Source organism: Mesocricetus auratus, unplaced genomic scaffold (assembly GCF_017639785.1).
Source record: "Mesocricetus auratus isolate SY011 unplaced genomic scaffold, BCM_Maur_2.0 Super-Scaffold_100009, whole genome shotgun sequence".
Classification (NCBI taxonomy): Eukaryota; Metazoa; Chordata; class Mammalia; order Rodentia; family Cricetidae; genus Mesocricetus; species Mesocricetus auratus.
Genome location: NW_024429193.1, coordinates 66,100,976 through 66,117,762, shown reverse-complemented (window position 1 = coordinate 66,117,762; position 16,787 = coordinate 66,100,976). Strand labels below are relative to the sequence as shown.

At 58.5% G+C, this 16,787-nt stretch overlaps 1 protein-coding gene across 4 annotated transcripts in view; it reads right to left on the bottom strand.

Moving 5' to 3' along the window:
- Window positions 1-2: 2 nt before the first annotated feature.
- Window positions 3-16,787, bottom strand: part of Zbtb7b (zinc finger and BTB domain containing 7B) — a 16,975-nt gene continuing 190 nt past the window's right edge. Inside the window, exons 1-4 of one of the 4 annotated variants that reach the window (XM_040752399.1) lie at window positions 16,673-16,719; window positions 16,418-16,518; window positions 2,583-3,751; window positions 3-2,242 (exon numbers count right to left, since the gene is read on the bottom strand). In XM_040752399.1, the coding sequence (XP_040608333.1) occupies window positions 1,777-2,242; window positions 2,583-3,745 (1,629 nt within the window). In that variant the 5' untranslated portion in view covers window positions 3,746-3,751; window positions 16,418-16,518; window positions 16,673-16,719 and the 3' untranslated portion in view covers window positions 3-1,776. Of the gene's footprint in view, window positions 2,243-2,582; window positions 3,752-10,595; window positions 10,833-16,417; window positions 16,630-16,672; window positions 16,720-16,787 lie in introns of those variants that run through there. The other 3 variants (XM_040752400.1, XM_013120605.3, XM_021233098.2) reach the window with 3 other exon arrangements.

Here is a 16,787-nt window from a genome sequence, read left to right as displayed (position 1 = left end):
TATGAATCTTAAATTATTATTATTTCTTCCTGTCACTTACACCCGAGGCGAGGGCAGGGTGGATGAAAGGAATGGGAGAGTGGGGAATTGCTTCCCCCACTAAGGCACTGAGTGGGAAAGCCGCGAGTAGAGACTGGGGGCCACGTTGTCCCCACTTTCTGGGACTAAGCCCCAGGTTCCTCCAGCCCTGGACTCCCCTATCACCTGAAATGCTAAGATGAGGCCCAGGGCACCTGACCTCCCTCCTAATATATTACATCATCACTTTTTAAATAGATACAGGGACTGGTCCCGCCACCCCTCCCTGCTTGACCCCTCCCCACTGTCGGGGTACCTGGGCAGCTGTGCAAATGGGCATGGAGAGAGGAGAGAGCACCGGGCCCCTGAACCTGCCCCTTTTAAGGAGGGGGAAGGGCCACCAGGCCAAACGGGGAAAATAGTGCAAGGCAGAGCCCAGGCTGCAATGGGGGTCCAGCACCCAGCGAGGAAGGGGTAAGGGGTGAAGATTCCTCTCCACCCCGGGAGAATTGGTAGTTTAAAATGTGAAATTGGATTTCAACAAGACCATCAGAAGAGACTATGTACAGGATGGGGGTGGACTCTGTCCTAAGAGTGCCGGGCAAGGTCTCAAGAAAAGATTCCTTTCCTCTAGATCTGCTCCGCAGCTCACTTTCCCCAGGGACAAGTGGGGGCACCCGTTCACAGGCCAGGATGGCTTGGTGTGACTCAGTAAAGTGGTCACGGGGGGGGGGCCCTCGCCCTTACAGGGCATGGCCACCAGATGGCGCTGGCTCGCCCGCTCCCCGCAAGGCTACCTCAACCCCTCACCCCATCCCACACCCGGCACCCGCCAGCCCGGGGGCAGCGTGAGTCAGGGGCAGCAGGCAGCAGAGGCGGCTCCGGCTTGCACCTGGGCGGGGAGGTAGGGAGGAGAAGAGGGTAAGACGCCCGGCCCGCCCTGCCCTCTGGCCTCAGGGAGGGAGCGCCAGGAACAAGACATTCCCTGCCCCGGGACGCGGGAGGGGAGAGGTGCAGAGCTCCCTTAGCTGGGCGGAGCCCTCCTGCTACCCCCAGGGGCGGGCGAGCCAATCCAGCCACCCGGCTCCCTTCTCCAGGACCCCATGACTCAGCGTTGGAACTGGGTGGAGGGGGGACTGGGATGGCTCCATCCTTACAGGCCCAGTCCCCCCCAGTCTTTCAAGTTTCCACCTTGTCTCCCCCCCACTTACCCTTCCTTTGCCACCCCCCTTTGCATAATTTACTGCCAGGAAAAGGGAACAGAAACCAGGAAGGAGGGGTCTCGGAAGGGAGGGGCAGTCCACCCCCTCACACACAGCCAAAACCCAGGGGGAGTGGGAGTGGGGCAAGGCTTTGGTCCCAAGCCCCAGCCTCCTAGAAACCCGCATAGCCGAGGTGGGACCCCACAAATCAGAGACAGATTATTGCTTCAATTCCCCAGTAGCAGCTGGGGACAGGGACCCCACCTTTACTGTGTGTGTGTGTGTGTGTGTGTGTGTGCAGTGTGTGTATCACACACTGCACACACACACACACACACACACAAATTTCATATATAACTCCTTGGGTGATCATCCCAGTCTAGAGAGCCTGTGGCCCAAAACCTCAGCCTGGAATTGGAATGAAGGCTCTGGGGGGGGGGGGGTTGGTTCTGAAGCCAGCAAGGCCCTGTATCCCGATCCCGACTCCTCTGGTCTCAGGTGCTCCCCACGGCTTGGCATGGCCTCCCAGGCCCTGTGCTGGCCGTTCGTCCGTCTTTTAAGAGGACTCCATGGCACCTTCAGCCTGTGGTGTGGTAGGTGTCCCCTCCTCCTCCTCCTCTTCAGGGGGCCCTTGAGTAGTGACTGGGGGTCCCGTGGGAGCTGACTGCTCCCAGAATCGGGCCAGAGTGAGGCGGAAGGTGTCCAGGTGGCCATTGGAGAGGTCGAGGCCAGCAGGGGAAGGGGTGGTGGTGGAGGGTGGAGGGTAGTGCGGCGGGGCATCATCCTTGCGGCGCCTTCGGGTGCGAACCTCCAGGCAGTTCTGGCCCTTGAGGTGGCGCTGCAGGTGGTCCTCCTTGGCGAAGGCCTTGTGGCACAGGTGGCACTCGTAGGGCCGGTCGCCAGTGTGCAGGTGCAGGTGGTTCTTGAGGTCGTAGCTGTGCAGGAAGCGGGCTGGGCAGTGTGGGCACGAGTAGGGGCGCTCTCCTGTGTGTTTCCGCATGTGGATCTTCAGCTTGTCGTTCCTGGCAACCGGCAGGGGGAAGGTGAGCCTTCAGGACTCCCGGTCGGTCCCGGCCTTGTCCCACCCTCATCCCTCCCCTCGTCCCCACTCCAGCCCCAGGGTGCCCCTTTTGATTGGCCTTTAGCTTCATGGGCCCCGCCACCATCTGCTCCTCTGGTGCCAGCGTGACCCTCTTAGGCACTAGACCACTCACAATCAGCCCCCCTCGGTGGCCTCTTTCGGCTCCCAGGACCCCTCAAGAGAGCTGGTCTCCACTAGAAGCATCTGCTTCCCCTCATCTGGCGTCTGGCACTCACCCACCCATCCTCAGCCCCCCTGGGCCCCGCCCCCCCCGTGCTCACCTGGTGAAGCGGACACCGCAGACCTCACAGGCAAAGGGCTTCTCACCAGTGTGGGTCCTCATGTGGCGGGGCAGTTTGCCTGCCCCGTGGATTATCTTGTGACAGACTGGGCACTCCTGGGGCATCTGTGAACGGCGTTTCCGCACCAGCTTGTCTTGGCCATCCAGGCCTGGCGCCAGGGCGTCCTGGTGCAGGGAGCTTAGGTAGGCCATCAGGTCGGGGTCGATGGTGTCTTCATCGGAACCCAGCTCCTCTGGTGATAGTGAGGGCTCATTGCTCTGTGCTAGCCCGTAAGCTGGGGGGTATGCCAGCTCCTCCTCCTCCTCCTCACCCTCACAGACCTCATAGTTCAGGGGCCCCTCAGGAGGTGAGGCAGCACCTGCTGGAGGACTGTAACTGTCCCCAAGCCCACTGCCCCCACTGTTGCCCACCCTAGCGACCACCCCTTCTTCTTCGTAGGTCAAGGGATGGGACAGTACCGTGGGAGCCTCAGGGACTAGATGGTTTGCTCGGGCCCCCTTGGTTTGAAGAAAAGCTTTTCGGGGCTTGCGGCTGCGGCGGGCGACGGGTCGAGGAGGTGGTGGCGGTAGTAGGAGGGGCGCCTGTGGAGGGCTGTCTTCACCATTGGGCACTCCTGAGGTTGAGGCTGAGGTGGTGGCAGTGGCGAAAGCCTCCAGGTACTGCCGGGCTCGCTCACAGTCATCCTCATCTGGGCTAGGGGCTTCTAGCCCACTGCCTTGTAGAATCTCCATGCAAGCAGCAATGACGCAGGGGATCTCCAATAGCCGGGCAGCCTGGAGTACAGCCGGCATGTTGGCGCTGCTGGTGGTCAGTGTGGCTGTGTAGGCAAATTCGAGCAGGGCGCCCAGGGCCTCTGGCCCTACAAAGTCCAGCTCACACACACCGGCCCCTGCTCCTCCAGCAGCTGTCCCGACACCCCCTGTTCCCATAACAGCACCCCCCCCTCCCTCGGTGAAGAGCTTCTTGAAGTAGTGGCTGCAGGCAGCTAGCACAGCCCTGTGGGTGCGGTACTCAAGCCCCTGCGTCCTGATGGTGAGGTCACACAGATGGCCCAGCTGGCGCTGCTCATTGAGGCAGCTCAGCAGCTCACTGCTGTGGTCTGGGAATGGAATTCCAATCAGGTCATCCTCAGGGCTCCCCATCTTCTCCTGCAGGTCAAGCAAAGGGTGAAGTTAAGACACGTACTCCTAGCCGGGCGGTGGTGGCGCACGCCTTTGATCCCAGCACTCGGGAGGCAGAGGCCAGCCTAGTCTACAGAGCGAGTTCTGGGACATCGTCCCAGACAATACAGAGGGGGCCTGGAGAGATGGCTCAGAGGTTAAGAGCACTGACTGGCCGGGCGTTGGTGGCACACGCCTTTGATCCCAGTACTCGGGAGGCAGAGGCAGGTGGATCTCTGTGAGTTCAAGACCAAGCCTGGTGTACCGAGTGAGTTCCAGGACAGGCTCCAAAACAATACAGAGAAACTCTGTCTGGAAAAACCAAAAACAAAAAAAGAGCACTGACTGTTCTTCCAGAGGTCCTGAGTTCAATTCCCAGCAACCACATGGTGGCTCACAACCATCTACAATTCAATCTGTCTGATGCCCTGTTCTACCATGTAGGCAGAACACTGTATATGTAATAAATAAACAAACATATAAATAAATAAATCTTAACAAAACAAAAAACAAAACAATACAGAGAAGCCCTGTCTCCAAAAAACAAAACAAAGACAGTTACTCCTATAAGGGGGGGCTGGGGAACCCCTTCCAATGCTGGCTCACTTTGAAGGAGGGTCACATGCTGGACACTTTTTTTGTTTTTTGGAGAGGGTCTCTCTGTGGCTTGGGAGGCTGTCCTGGAACATTCTGTGTAGACCCGGCTAGCCTTGAACTCACGGAGATCCGCTGCCTCCCGAGTGCTGGGACTAAAGGCGTGCGCCCGGCCTGCTGGACACTCTTCTAAGCGTTTTATGCTTGTTAGGAACCCACACCCTTCCAGAGTGTCCGTCCATGTCAAGTACAAAGGGGATGTGAAGCCACTTGCTTTCAGGTGGAGTGCCAAGTGAGCAGGGTCACCATCCGGCCTAGACCTCCACCTTCGCAGCTCCTGTGCTGCTCTAGTCTGCGTCCCAGAGCTCCTGCCGCTCTGGTATCTCACACGGGCTTACGCTTCTCCTTCCCAGTCCCCGTCTCTTTAGAAGAAGCACTACCTAGGACGTAAGATACGGGAGTCCTGGTTTCGGCTTCAGACATCTGAACACTGAGCAATGGGCTACGATGGAGCCTCTCCATAGCTCTGGCAGAGGCCAAGGAGACTTCGGACCGACATCAGACCAAAGTCAGGCATGTCTGGGTTCTGTCACAAGTATAGTATATCCTACAAACAAAAGGAACCGTCCTTGCCAGGGGGTGGTGTCAGCCTTTAATTCCAGCACACTTTTAATCCTAGGAGGGAGAGGCAGGTAGATCTCTGTGAGTTCAAGGCCAGTCTGGTCTACAGAGTAAGTTCTAGGACAGCCAGGGCTACACAGAGAAACTGTCTCATAAAAACAAACCAACAAACAACCAAAAAAAATAAAGAAAAAAAAAGAGTCGTCGTCCATCCCCCCCCGACTCAAAGTTCATCTTTCCTTCAAGATTCTCTCTCCCCACATCCTCCTTCCTTCATGGGCCAAGGAGCAGAGCTGCCCGATGCTGGGGTGTCACTGATGTAGGTACTTCCTGCCCCCACACAGATAAGCATCACCCCCACTGCCAAAAGGCCAACCAAGTCCCACCTCTGCCCTCCCCCCTCTTTTTTTCCTCTCCCCATTCCAGAGGACCCTGCTTCTCCAGAAGCAACCTTAGTGTTTGTCCTTGCAGAGGTCGGGAGGTCGAGAACTTAAGAGTGCTCTAGTTAGATGACCTTGAGGAGAGAAGCCAGGTATGGCACAGTGTCTAACACACAGTAAGGGCTCAGTCAGTGTTTGGCCTATACTTTCCTGTGAGAAGGGGTTGGGGCACACACCTTAGATATAGCACTTGGCAGAGGCAGTTGGATCTCTGTGAGTTCAAGGCTAGCCTGGTCTATATAGAGAGACCCTGTTTCTTTCTTTCTTTTTTTTCCGAGGCAGGGTTTCTCTGTATTGTTTTTTGGAGGCTGTCCTGGAACTCGCTCTGTAGACCAGGCTGGCCTCCAACTCACAGAGATCCGCCTGCCTCTGCCTCCAGAGTGCTGGGATTAAAGGCGTGAGTACGGCGCACACCTTTAATCCCAGCACTCACTGAGGCCAGCCTGGTCTACAGAGCGAGTTCCAGGACAGCCTCCAAAAAACAATACAGAGAAACCCTGCCTCGGAAAAAATAAAATAAAATAAAAATAAAGGTGTGTGCCACCAACGCCCGGCGAGACCCTGTTTCAAAACAAAACAAAACAAAACACACAAACAAACAAAAAACCCCAACAAAACCAAACAGGAGCTGGGAAGGAAAGCTACAAATGCTCCACCCATCAGCCCTGAGAGTGTTAGTCTAGAACATCGGTTCTCAACCTGTGGGTCTTGACCTCTCTGGTGTGAATGACCCTTCACAGGGGTCACCTACGACCATGAGAAAACACAGACATTTGCAATATGATTCATTAGCAGCAGCAACATTACAGTTGGGAAGTAGCGAATAAAATAATTTTATGGTTGAGGGTCACCACAAAATGAGGAACTGTTTGTTTGTTTGTTTTTCGAGACAGGGTTTCTCTGTAGCTTTGGAGCCTGTCCTGGAATTTGCTCTGTAGACCAGGCTGGCCTCAGATTCACAAAGATGCCTCCTCAGTGCTGGGATTAAAGGCAGGCTCCGCCACTGCCCAGCAACAAGAGGAAGTTTTAAAGGGATGAAACGAATGCAGCCTAGGAAGGTTGAGAACCAGTGGTCTAGAGCTAATAGAGCCTGGAACAGTGCTAGGCTTGGACAGAGCTGTGCTCAGCCAGGCTTGAGTTTGAATTCTTAGCTTCAGGATCTTAAGCAAGTGATTTTATCTCTGCGCCTTTTTCCTCATCTGTAATACTGGATAATTCCAGCTGACTCCAGGGGTTGTGGTGAGGGGTAAGTGAAGCCAGGTGTGGCATAATGCCTAACGCACAGTAGGGACTCAGTCAGTAGTCTGGCCTCAGGGCAGATTCCAGTGCACACAAGGCCTCTGCTATGAGATCTACTGGGAGGCAGGTCTGCCTCTTTCCTCCCGGAACGCACCCTGAGGGAGCCAGGTTACTAGGGAGCTACCTGACCTTGGACTTGTCACTTCCTTTCTGAGGAGGCCTATTCCTCCCATCTGTAATAGTAAAGACGAATCCTGACATCCGCAGAGCAAGTCCCACTGGCATTTTGTCTGTGTCCTCTTTGATACTCCAATAGCTGACCAACCCTAGCCATCTACCGGAAGGAGTTTTTGGGGGTGGGGGTGAAAGTCAGGGGCTACAATTTCCTCTTTAGGGCACAGCAATTGCACTGTCCCAACGGCCTACCTGCTGGCCACCTTCACTGCAAAGCCTGAGCGCCTGCATGGAAACACTGAGTGAATGGCATCCATGGTCTCTTTGGAAGCTACACCTGGGAATCCTTGCATAGCTCGCCCACCTGTTCCTGCCTTAAGTCCCCAAACCACTTTTCCTCCAAGCAAGCAGTCTGGGAGTTCCCTCCTCTCCCTGTACTTTACATAATGTGGAGAGGCAAATGGCCCCAAACAAAAACCAGGTGGGCAGCAAGAGTAGAGGCGGCGGCGGCGGCGGCTGCCTCTTGAACAGCAGTGGGCACCCTTCTGTGTGCAAGGGCATCACGCTCTTCCTAAGGGGCACGGGTGGAGCTAGCCTTGCTGTCCATTGGCTGGGAGCTGGGCACCTGGAGGCACATGGCTCACCCCATCCTTCACCCTCCTTCCCTCCACACCGCACCCATTCCCGTTGGTAAACCTGCCTCCTTTCTCCCACCCCAGGGCTGATCTCTGTGGCAAGTTGGTATGGCAGGTGTACTGATTGGCTGAGCTTGCCGTCAGGTCACAGGCTCAGAGTGGTTCACCACCAACTCACACAGGGCTTGGGCAAGGGTGGGTGTTTAACTCCTTAGGCCCCAATCCAATGCCTATAGCCACAGGGTACTGAGGAAGGACTAGAGAAGCAGATGGCACACAGGGGAGGAGAGGGTGTTCTGGGAAATCCCCTAGCTCTGGCACCCATACCACCTGAGGTGCCACCTGGAACTATACCGGTGCCAACCAGGCCAAGGGGGCCCTCCTAGCTCTATCATATGGGAGGAGTTGGTGGGGTGGAGGCCTCCCCTTCTCTCTGCCAGGGTGGAGCACTGGTGCCAGTATGCCCACCCCACCTTGGGCACCCTTCCCACACCTGTATCCCAGAGGGCCCAGTCCCCTTGACGCCCCATATAGACGGCCCGTCCCCACCCAGCCTGGCATGCCCCCTCTTGCTAAGACCTTGTGGGCATGGGTGTGTGTGGTGGTTGGGGGGGGCAGCTGTGCCAGGGAACCAGGCAAGGTCTGTTTGGTCTGTTTGCCTGGTAGGGGAAAGAACTGGGGGCCCCACCCCGTGACTCCCCTCTTTCTCGCCACCCCCCAGGCTCCCCTCATTGTTAGGCCTGCTAGACCGGCCAAGCCAGTGGGCAGCTTTCTTGAAACCGGGCCCTGTGTCAAGCCTGCACCATCTCTGGCAGGGGGTGGGGGATGACACTCGGGGGTGACAGTGGTAAGGGGTGACAAAGTTGGGAGTCCCTATCACCTACCCATCAGTACCTACCAGAGGCACCTGCCAGAGTGTGTCTACCCAACACCCGAACAACCAAAAGGCAGAGGGTATGGCCAACTTAGGAAGACAAAGGCAGCTAGGATCTTCCAGGTGCTGACCATAGGTGGCTTCCAGCTGAGGGACTCCATGCTGGTCTGAGCCAGCTGAAGGGCAGGCATAGGAGGCCCTGAAGGGGGCAGCTGAATAAAGCTGGCCCCCCTCTCCCCACCTTGGGGATTAGGGGACCGAGGCTTAGTGTGGGGGGCAGCCGGCAGAACCAGGATTAGCGTCGTAGAAAATAGAAGTGGGCTGATACACAGGCCCACAGAGCATCACCCCACCCCATTCCGAGGCCCCCTTTCCCAGCTCTGCCAGGGAACCAGCCAGGGGCCTGGCTTTTTCTGGGGCAGCAGCTCGGAGGCCAAGAGGGTGAGGATCACTCATCCTGCTAGGGATGACTGAGATCCAAGACTCTGCCCAGTGCTCCTGGTGCCTGGCCTGGCCACCCCTCCCCCTTCTTTCTCCTTTCTGCCCCCACCCCCAACCCCAGTTCCAGCCTCAGGTTCTCTTCCTGTTTTTTCGGAGCCCAGTTTGCACGAAGCGAGGGCTTTGGCCTGTGGCTGGACCAGAGGGGTAGGGAAAAATTGGACAGCCCGTCCAAAGTCCTTAGGGACCCAGGAATCCTTCTTCCATGGTTCCCTCCATCCTTCTGGGGCCAAAGGGTCGCTGACACCTGAAATGCCCAGTTTCAGGCGGGTGAGCTGGATCGGAAGAACTTCCACAGTGAGGGCCAACAGACAGGTCCTGGCCCAGGAATGCCAAAGACACTCGAGGGGCTCTCCTCTCCAGCCCCTCTGAACTCGTACAAGCCTTCCCCATCCCCCATGTGACGCTTCCCCCTCCTAACCTCACCACCCCCAGCACTCACACTTCCTGGGGGCCGAGGCGGGGAAGAGAGACCGCAAGCCACGGAGGGGGAAGGAGGCAGGGGAGTTGGCTGCTTCCCGGTGCAGTGGGGGTTAAGCTCCCACCAGGTCCCGATCCCGGGGCAGGGGATGAGGGGGCTGCAGAGCTCCTTTTCCTTCTATAGCATCAGCTCTAGCGCAGCCCTTCAGCCCATCAAGGAAGATGGAAGGAGATGAAGATGGCGGAGGAAGGAATGGGACAGGGCTTTCCCAGGCCCGCATCTCCACCTCTGGGAGCCCCAGCTCATCCGCAGCCCCTTACTCCTCTGACCCAGTCTTCCCTCTTTTACTTTTGCGCTGTCTTCCTAGTCTGCGGCCCTTGTGTCCCCAGCACAAGACTGAGCCTTGGTTCCCTTCCTTAGCTTTTATGCGCTTTCTCACCTATCACGCCTGTCCCCAGACTGCTGCTAGGAACCATCCTCAGAGATCTTTCCCTCTTCCCATCACTTTCTCACTGAAGCCTCTCCTGAGCCCAACAGGCCACGCTCCAAGTGTCCTTCCAGGCCTGTGTGGGGTAGACATAGCAGAGGAACCAAATGAAGACCAGGGCTTGTTCTAGCTACAAAGCCTCGTCTTATGAAAAATGGCTTAGTTTTGGGTACCATACCTGCCTTCTGGAGGACCAAATTTTGGGAGCCGCTGGGAGAAAAGAGGTGGGAGAGGTGGGGTGTGCAGTGAGAGCGGATGTGGGTAGGGGGACAGCGAGCGCCTCTCTGCCTGTCAGAGTTTCCAGCCCTGAAGCTACTGGACTTTCCCCAGACAGTGCCCACCCCGAGCCAGGTAACTGTTCGCTTGGACAGACCCTGGTCATCGGGACAGTGCCAGCTCTTCTTAAGGCTAAGGAGACTGCCCAAAGTACCAGGGTCTACCTTGTACCCTCCTCCCCGCAGCCATGTCTTTGGCTGGGTAAGCAAGCTGGCTGGTAACCCCACACCCGCTTAGTTGCAGGCAGAAACCTGAGCCCCCCCCAAGCCCCAGAAGACACCCCAGCCGGGTCCCCAGAGCCCAGCTCCCTGCCAGCCTGTCCAACCTCCTGGCCTGGCCCAGCAAGCACAGCTTCCGTAGGACCCTTCTGTGTTTCTTGGTCCTCTTGGATCCTAAGACTGAAACCTCCCCACACTCCAGTGCCTCAGCTCCTCTGCTCCCTAAAGCCTCCAGTGAAATCTGGGCACCCTCTTCCTAGCCTGTTTTTCAGTCCTCCTGTGACCCTTGGCCAATTCTAGGCCTCCGAGCCTCCCCTGGGGCCTGACCTCCTGAGCCAGAGCAGGGCCTACTCACCTGAACGCTGAGGGGCCTTGCCGGCAACTCCTCCTGGCCCCTGGGGGCAGCGTGTTGGAAGGGGTGGGGGAAGGATAACTGGGGGGGGTGACTGTTCCCCACTCTAGCTCCCTCCTTCAAAGGGGCCGCCTACGACCTGGCCCAGTCCCTCCCCCTACAGCCTTAACCCTCTGGGTGCTGCCCCCTCCCCCCCAGCTTGGAGGGAGGGGTTACAGAAGGGCTGGCAGCGTGGGAGAGGGCCCAGAGTCTCTGCCTTCAGTGCCCAGAGCCCCAGCGGCCCCCACCCCCACCCGCCCGTCCTCACTCAGTCCTAAAGGGGAAAAGGTGAGGGCAGGAAAGGTAGGAGCTAGGCCAGTCCAGGAGGACAGAGGTGAGGAGAGCAACGGGAGAGGTGGCCGGAGGTGGGACCAGGAGAAGGGAGGAGGAGGGGAGGGGACAGGAGACAGCAGTGGCCAAATCGGGAGGAGGGAAACTCTGGACGGTCGGTGCCAGGGGTGACAGGTGCCCAGGTCCCAGCCCCTCAGGGTATGTGGGATTAAGGGAACTTAAGGAGACCCCAGCAAGCCCTCGCCCCTTGCTGGGAGCTGTCCGGCTTCTCTTCACCTTGTACCAGGCTGGGGCCCTCAGGGGCTGGGCAAGGCGGCACCCGCCCTCCTCAGAGCCTCACCCCAAACCCACTCACATACCACAGTTCTTCGCCAGGGCGCCAGCCCTGCCAACCAGGCCAGGGGGCAGCACTCATGCCAGACCCCAGTGACCAGGGGCACAGAGCTAGCTGAGGAGGGGGTAGACATACTGGGGGAGCTGTAGGCAGCGAAAGAGGAAGGATCTGGGAGGGGGCATCTGCTGGGAAGCTCCCAGCCCCGCCCCTTGCGCAAGCCACTGCTACCCTGGCTGGTTGGGTGGGACCCGCCTGGGCCTGAGGGGCAACTCAGGAAGGCTCTGAGATGGGTGGCCACAAAATGCCATAAAACTCCTGGGCTTTCTTATTCTTGGAGCGAAGGGTACCCCAGTATCCTCCAGACAGTAGGCCATCCCAGGTCCTGCTAGGCTCAGAGAGAATCACAGAAATGTCCCCTAAGATACCCCCTCCCTGTTACCCCCAACAGCTGCTGGCTCAGTGCCGCTGGCCTGCTGCTCCTCACCGGCTCCCGGCCTGGCTGGCAGCTACCCACCAGGATGCTGGCAGTCCTGCCCGCCTCTCCCTCCTACCCCCTGCTCGCAGTGCCCTATGCCAACTGTGGGCCTGGGGTGGGGGAGGGTCACTTCTATGCCTTGGTGCCAGGCAGGCTGGCCCAGGCCCCTGAGGTCCTATAGATAAGCCCCAAGACCCTGTCCTTAAGCCACCTCCTTAAGAGGAAGCACATTGCTCAGAGCTGATACAGAGCATGGATAGACCTATGAGCAGTTACTGAAGGATCCACACCCCAAGGTGGGGACCAATGTCTCTCCTGTCACCAGGCGCCAATCTCCCAGCATTCCCCCTGCAAATGCTCGGGCACCAAAGTCCCTGCAATTCCTAAGAGCCCCAGTCTAATGCCTATAGCTTGTGAGGGAATAGGGTGGGGCTGCTCCCTGCCCTTTGATCCCCATAAAGGGAGGGAAGTAGCCTGGAGGGCAGGGGGCAGGGAAGGAGTTCATGGGGCCCCTCGTTCCCCCTGCCAGGGGCATCAGGGCAGGGTGTGGGCATCTCTTGGGTGGGGCTCATCCTAAGGTGAGGATGGGTAGTATGTCTTAGCATGACAGATAGATGTCAGTACATGGTGGAATGTAATGAAGAGAACAAAGTAAGGAGAATACAGAGGGTCTCTATGTTGCAACCTATGCCAGTACTGACTTTACCCTTACCCACAACCACTTTTAGACTCAACCAAATTGAGAGCTCAAGGACTACAACTCCCAGTGTGCACCACAACTGCTTTGCATGTACCTTGGGAGTTGTAGTTCCCTTAAGAGGCCCTGGGTTCTCTTTCCAAGAGCTTAGCTGATCTGGTCACAGAATTCTCTAAGTGCAACACTATTTAAGAAGGGTAAGGCAGGCTAGGAGGTCCATGGTGGGGAGAGAAGACCCCTTACTTCAGGCAAAGGGGGAAGAAAGGAGGAAGGAAGGAGAGGATGTCTGTTGAAAGGGGCATATGGGTGGGGAGGAGCTGGGGGGGGTGGAAACAGGAAGGAAACTGAAGCCAGAGACATGAAGTCGAAAGTAAGGTCTTGGGGGAGCCCCCACTCTGAGGCGTGGCAGAGACTGGGAAGACATCTCTCCTACCATTTTGGTGACCTGGGACGGTGTAAGATTAATTAGTGACGTTAAGTGGTATCAAATTAATGTGTGCGTGTGTGGGGAATCACTGGGCCCATTCGCCTGCCGTCAGCCCTCTTTTGCCCTGGGCACCCTCAAACTATGGATGTGGTATAGGCATTTGCTCGTTAGGAACCCCCGAAGGTTCTAGGAAAGCGAAAAGGCAGAAGAGTTGGGGTGAGGGAGGGCTTGATGGTTGGGTTAGCACAGTAAAGGCAGCTGTGGGGTCCAGGTGTGAAGTCAGGGCCAGGGCAGGACAGAACACAGCAGTCAGAAGCCTCAGGGAAGAGCTGATAAAATGTGTGCCACCTGCTTCCTACCCATCTCAGCCTATGGGCCAAAGGAGGTCTCCTTTGGCCTTATGGGGGCATTTGCTAACGGTGGATTTCCTCCTGGACTAGTGGCCTGTGGACATAAAAGATGGCCTCTCGGGGAGCCAGATGGCAACTGGGTGTCTTTCCCAGGTAGAGACGGGAGGTCGGTGACGGGCTCTGGGTTTCCTAAAGTCCTGTGACAAATGCTGACAGGCCACAAGATCTCTGCTAAGACCTGAGCTTGGCTAAGTGGTGTGGCGGGTCTCTCTGGACCCTCCAGTCCTTGATGGTGATCACTCTGTCCTCCTCCTCCCCAGCCCCCAGGCCTGCACTGGCACCTGGCCGCTTCTGTGTTGGCAGGACCGGGGGGGGGGGGCGCAGCAAGGCAACTTCAAACTGTCCGGGCAAAACGTCAAGTTTACTCACGAGTTTACTCAGGAGAAGGAGGGGGAGAGGCCAGGCACACCCCATGCCAGGGTCCTATCCATCTGCCTGTCTCCACCTTCCTCCCCCACCCTCCTTTTCAGCCCTAGGCCAAAACAGGCACAAGCCCCAAGGCCTGGTGGCAGGGCTGTCTTAACTCTCAGGAAGGTCAGAGAGCCAAGCAGGCTGGAGGCAGGAAGCCCTGAAGCAGGCCCAGAGGCTTCTGTCAGAGGGCACTGCCCTGCCTGGAGCCCATTTATTCCCCATCTTAGGTCCTTGGCCTTGGGCCAAAAGAACTGGGTCTCTCAGCCATCTAAAAGAGGGCCTCGCCTCCCCCACCCGAGCAGTCTGCTGGTCTAGTGACTTCTGACCCCAAAAGTCCATTCCTAGGCTGGGCCTCGGGTACCAACATGGTGCCATTCAGGGGCCCATTCATCTTAGCCTTGGCTTGGAGTGGGGGGCTAGCACTCCATCTGACCTACTTCCTCCCCACCTGTTTTCACTCTTCGCGTCTCTCCCCAAGCCTTCACTGTCCCCACCCCAGAGGTGCTCCACCCCCCTGCCTGCTGGGTCCCCTCCCCCACTCTTCCCCAGGGTGCCAAGTGCAGGCACACAAAGGGCCCGATGGTGCATTGTTAGCCCAGCCCCCGCTGCCCGCCGCGCCCTCCTGGGGCAGGCACTAGGCCAAGGAGGAGCTGGGGGCGATGGGCGCCAGGGGGCACCGTGGGGAAGGGGGAAGAGGTCAGCACCTGTCTGTAGACACTGGGGCCATGTCACCTGGCCTGAGTAGTGGTGACAGAGCCCCATTAGAGCAGGCCTGTCTCCTTGACACCTGAGCTTAGTGGGCGCTGCTTCCTTTCTTCCCCAGAGCCCCTTTCTGGTGGTATTAACCCCTTCCTGACCCCAGGCTGGGGGGGTGGTACCCCAGGGAGGGGACAGCGTCTGGGGGTGCCAGCAGGCAGCAGCGAGCCGTGCCTACAGCAACCATGTTAACAGAGGCACGCTGGGGGATCTGGGGTCCCGGGGGCCAGGGACAGGAGGCACTGGCAGAGATTTCTCCCTGTTTCATCAGCTGCTCCAGGGGGAGCCCCCTGTCCTTCTCCCCAGTTACCACTAAGGAGGAACACTAACTACCATGCAAACCCAGTCACAAATGTGCCCGTCTCCAGCCCAGCACAATACTTCTTATGCCCAGTATCTCCTCCCAATCTAATGTCCACTCCATGCCAGCTCTATAAACAGTGCCAGGAGGGTACAGGGGTGACCAAACCAGTTGGTGTGTGTGTGGGGGGTAGCAAAACGCAACCCCATGATCCTCCAGGCCTTAGCGCCCCCCCAAAACACACACTCCCTTGGGGAACAGAGAGTTCATATCGTGGTTTAACTCCTTACTTCCCAATCTGGCTCCCCCAACCCTTGATAAACGGTCCCCTCCTCTAGGAATAAGTTGGGGGAAGGAGAAATAGCTGCGCTGACTCATGCCCAGTCTCAGCTGCAGTTAGGGGTCTCCAAGGCATTCGGGCGGGGGTCAAATCAAGAACGCCCTCCACCTGGCCCGGAAGCCAGGACAGCTTGCCGGTCTCCCCCTCTCCCCAGCACCCACTTCCGGTGTCCCAAACTAGGTCAGCAGTGCTCGTTTCCTGTGGGTCAGCTAGCACCGGCGCCTCTGCCCCTCCCCTGCTCCGGACCCAGGCTCCCCGCCTTACCCCCGCCCCCCCAGGGCGCCCCGAGGTCTCACCACGTCTCAGCCGCCCTTTGATACATGGGGGTTGTGCGGGGTGGGGGGCAGGGGACCCGCCCTCTCTCCAAACACTAGCAGGGCCGGGGCGCCTGGGCAGGCACGTGTCCGGGCACAACCCGCTGCCCACGCTGCCCCCCCACTCCCACCCCCCCTCGCTCTGGCCAGGACACGTCGCTCTCTTACTTGGGTGGGGTGGGAGGAGGGGAGAGAAAGCTGGGAATGGAAAGCAGCGCCCCCCACCCCATTAGAACGGCCACCCTGTGCCAGCGGTGCGCGCTGGGTTTCTACCACACGGCGACCCCCGCTCTGGTTCGGGCAGGTGCGCCGGCGCCGGCGGCAAGATCGGTGGTAGGTAGAGTTCTTATCACCCACCCTCGCACTGGAGTTGTGAGAGCTGACTTTGAAAAGGTGGCTGCAGCTCGAGAGAAGGGAATGTGATTGCGGAGCGGGAGGGGCAGGAGGGTCGTTCCGCTGAGCCGCACTACCGCAGGAGAGACGACGCGGCTCTGGAAGCGCAAGAAACCGAATAGCCCAGCCGGTAACTTTCCCCCAAGCCGCGGTTCCTCCCGCCGCCCCCCAGCCCCCATGCCACTGGCCTGGGTCCAGCCCACCGCGCCAGGGGGGCGCGGAGCAAGGGAGGGGGGACGGACACGCGTTGTCCTAGTTAGAGTCCGTCAGCGTTTCCATTCCCTCCGTTCGGTCCGGCTTGGGGTCTTCCCCCTAAGTCACGGAGGCGGCTGGGAGGGAAGTCGAGCGCAGCTCACCCCCTGTCCATCCCGTAGCTCGCAGTCTTATATTAGAAGTGTAAAGAAAGTTTCTGGAGACCCCTCGCCCAGAGTTGGGGGAGGCCCTAGTCCTCTACCTTTCCTCCAAGTTAAAACCAATTCCAAAGACCCGGGGAAGCTACAGGGAATGCGACTGCTTGAAATCGGGTCTGCATGTGTGTGTGTGTGTACAGGGGTCTCTCAGGACGCACGAAGGACACTGCAGTAGGCTCGAGTCTGGCGCACCCCGAGCCAAGGGACAAAAAGTGGGGTTCACTTACCTCTCAGCCGTCGGGCTCGCTCGCCGGAGCTGCAGAGGCACAGGGTGTGAGAAGAAGCGCGTCCCCCGCCAGGCCCGGGGGCTTGGGGCCCTGCTCCGGTCCTGGTCAGAAGGCCGCGGTCAGTGGCTCGCCGCTCGTTGCTGGGGGGCTCCTCCTCCGCCACCCTTTGCCTCCTCCTGCTCCCCGCCCCCCCCTTGGCCGCGGAGAGCCGTACATTCACCTGGCTCCCACCCGCCCCCCCAGGGCCCGCCTCACCTGTCCTGCTGTCTCACCTGTCCTCCCGCTTGCTTTCCCCCCATCCCTCCCCTCCCTCCCCCCGCCCCTGCCACCCCCAAACTCCCCCCACCCTTAGCAACACCCTCTGTCACTT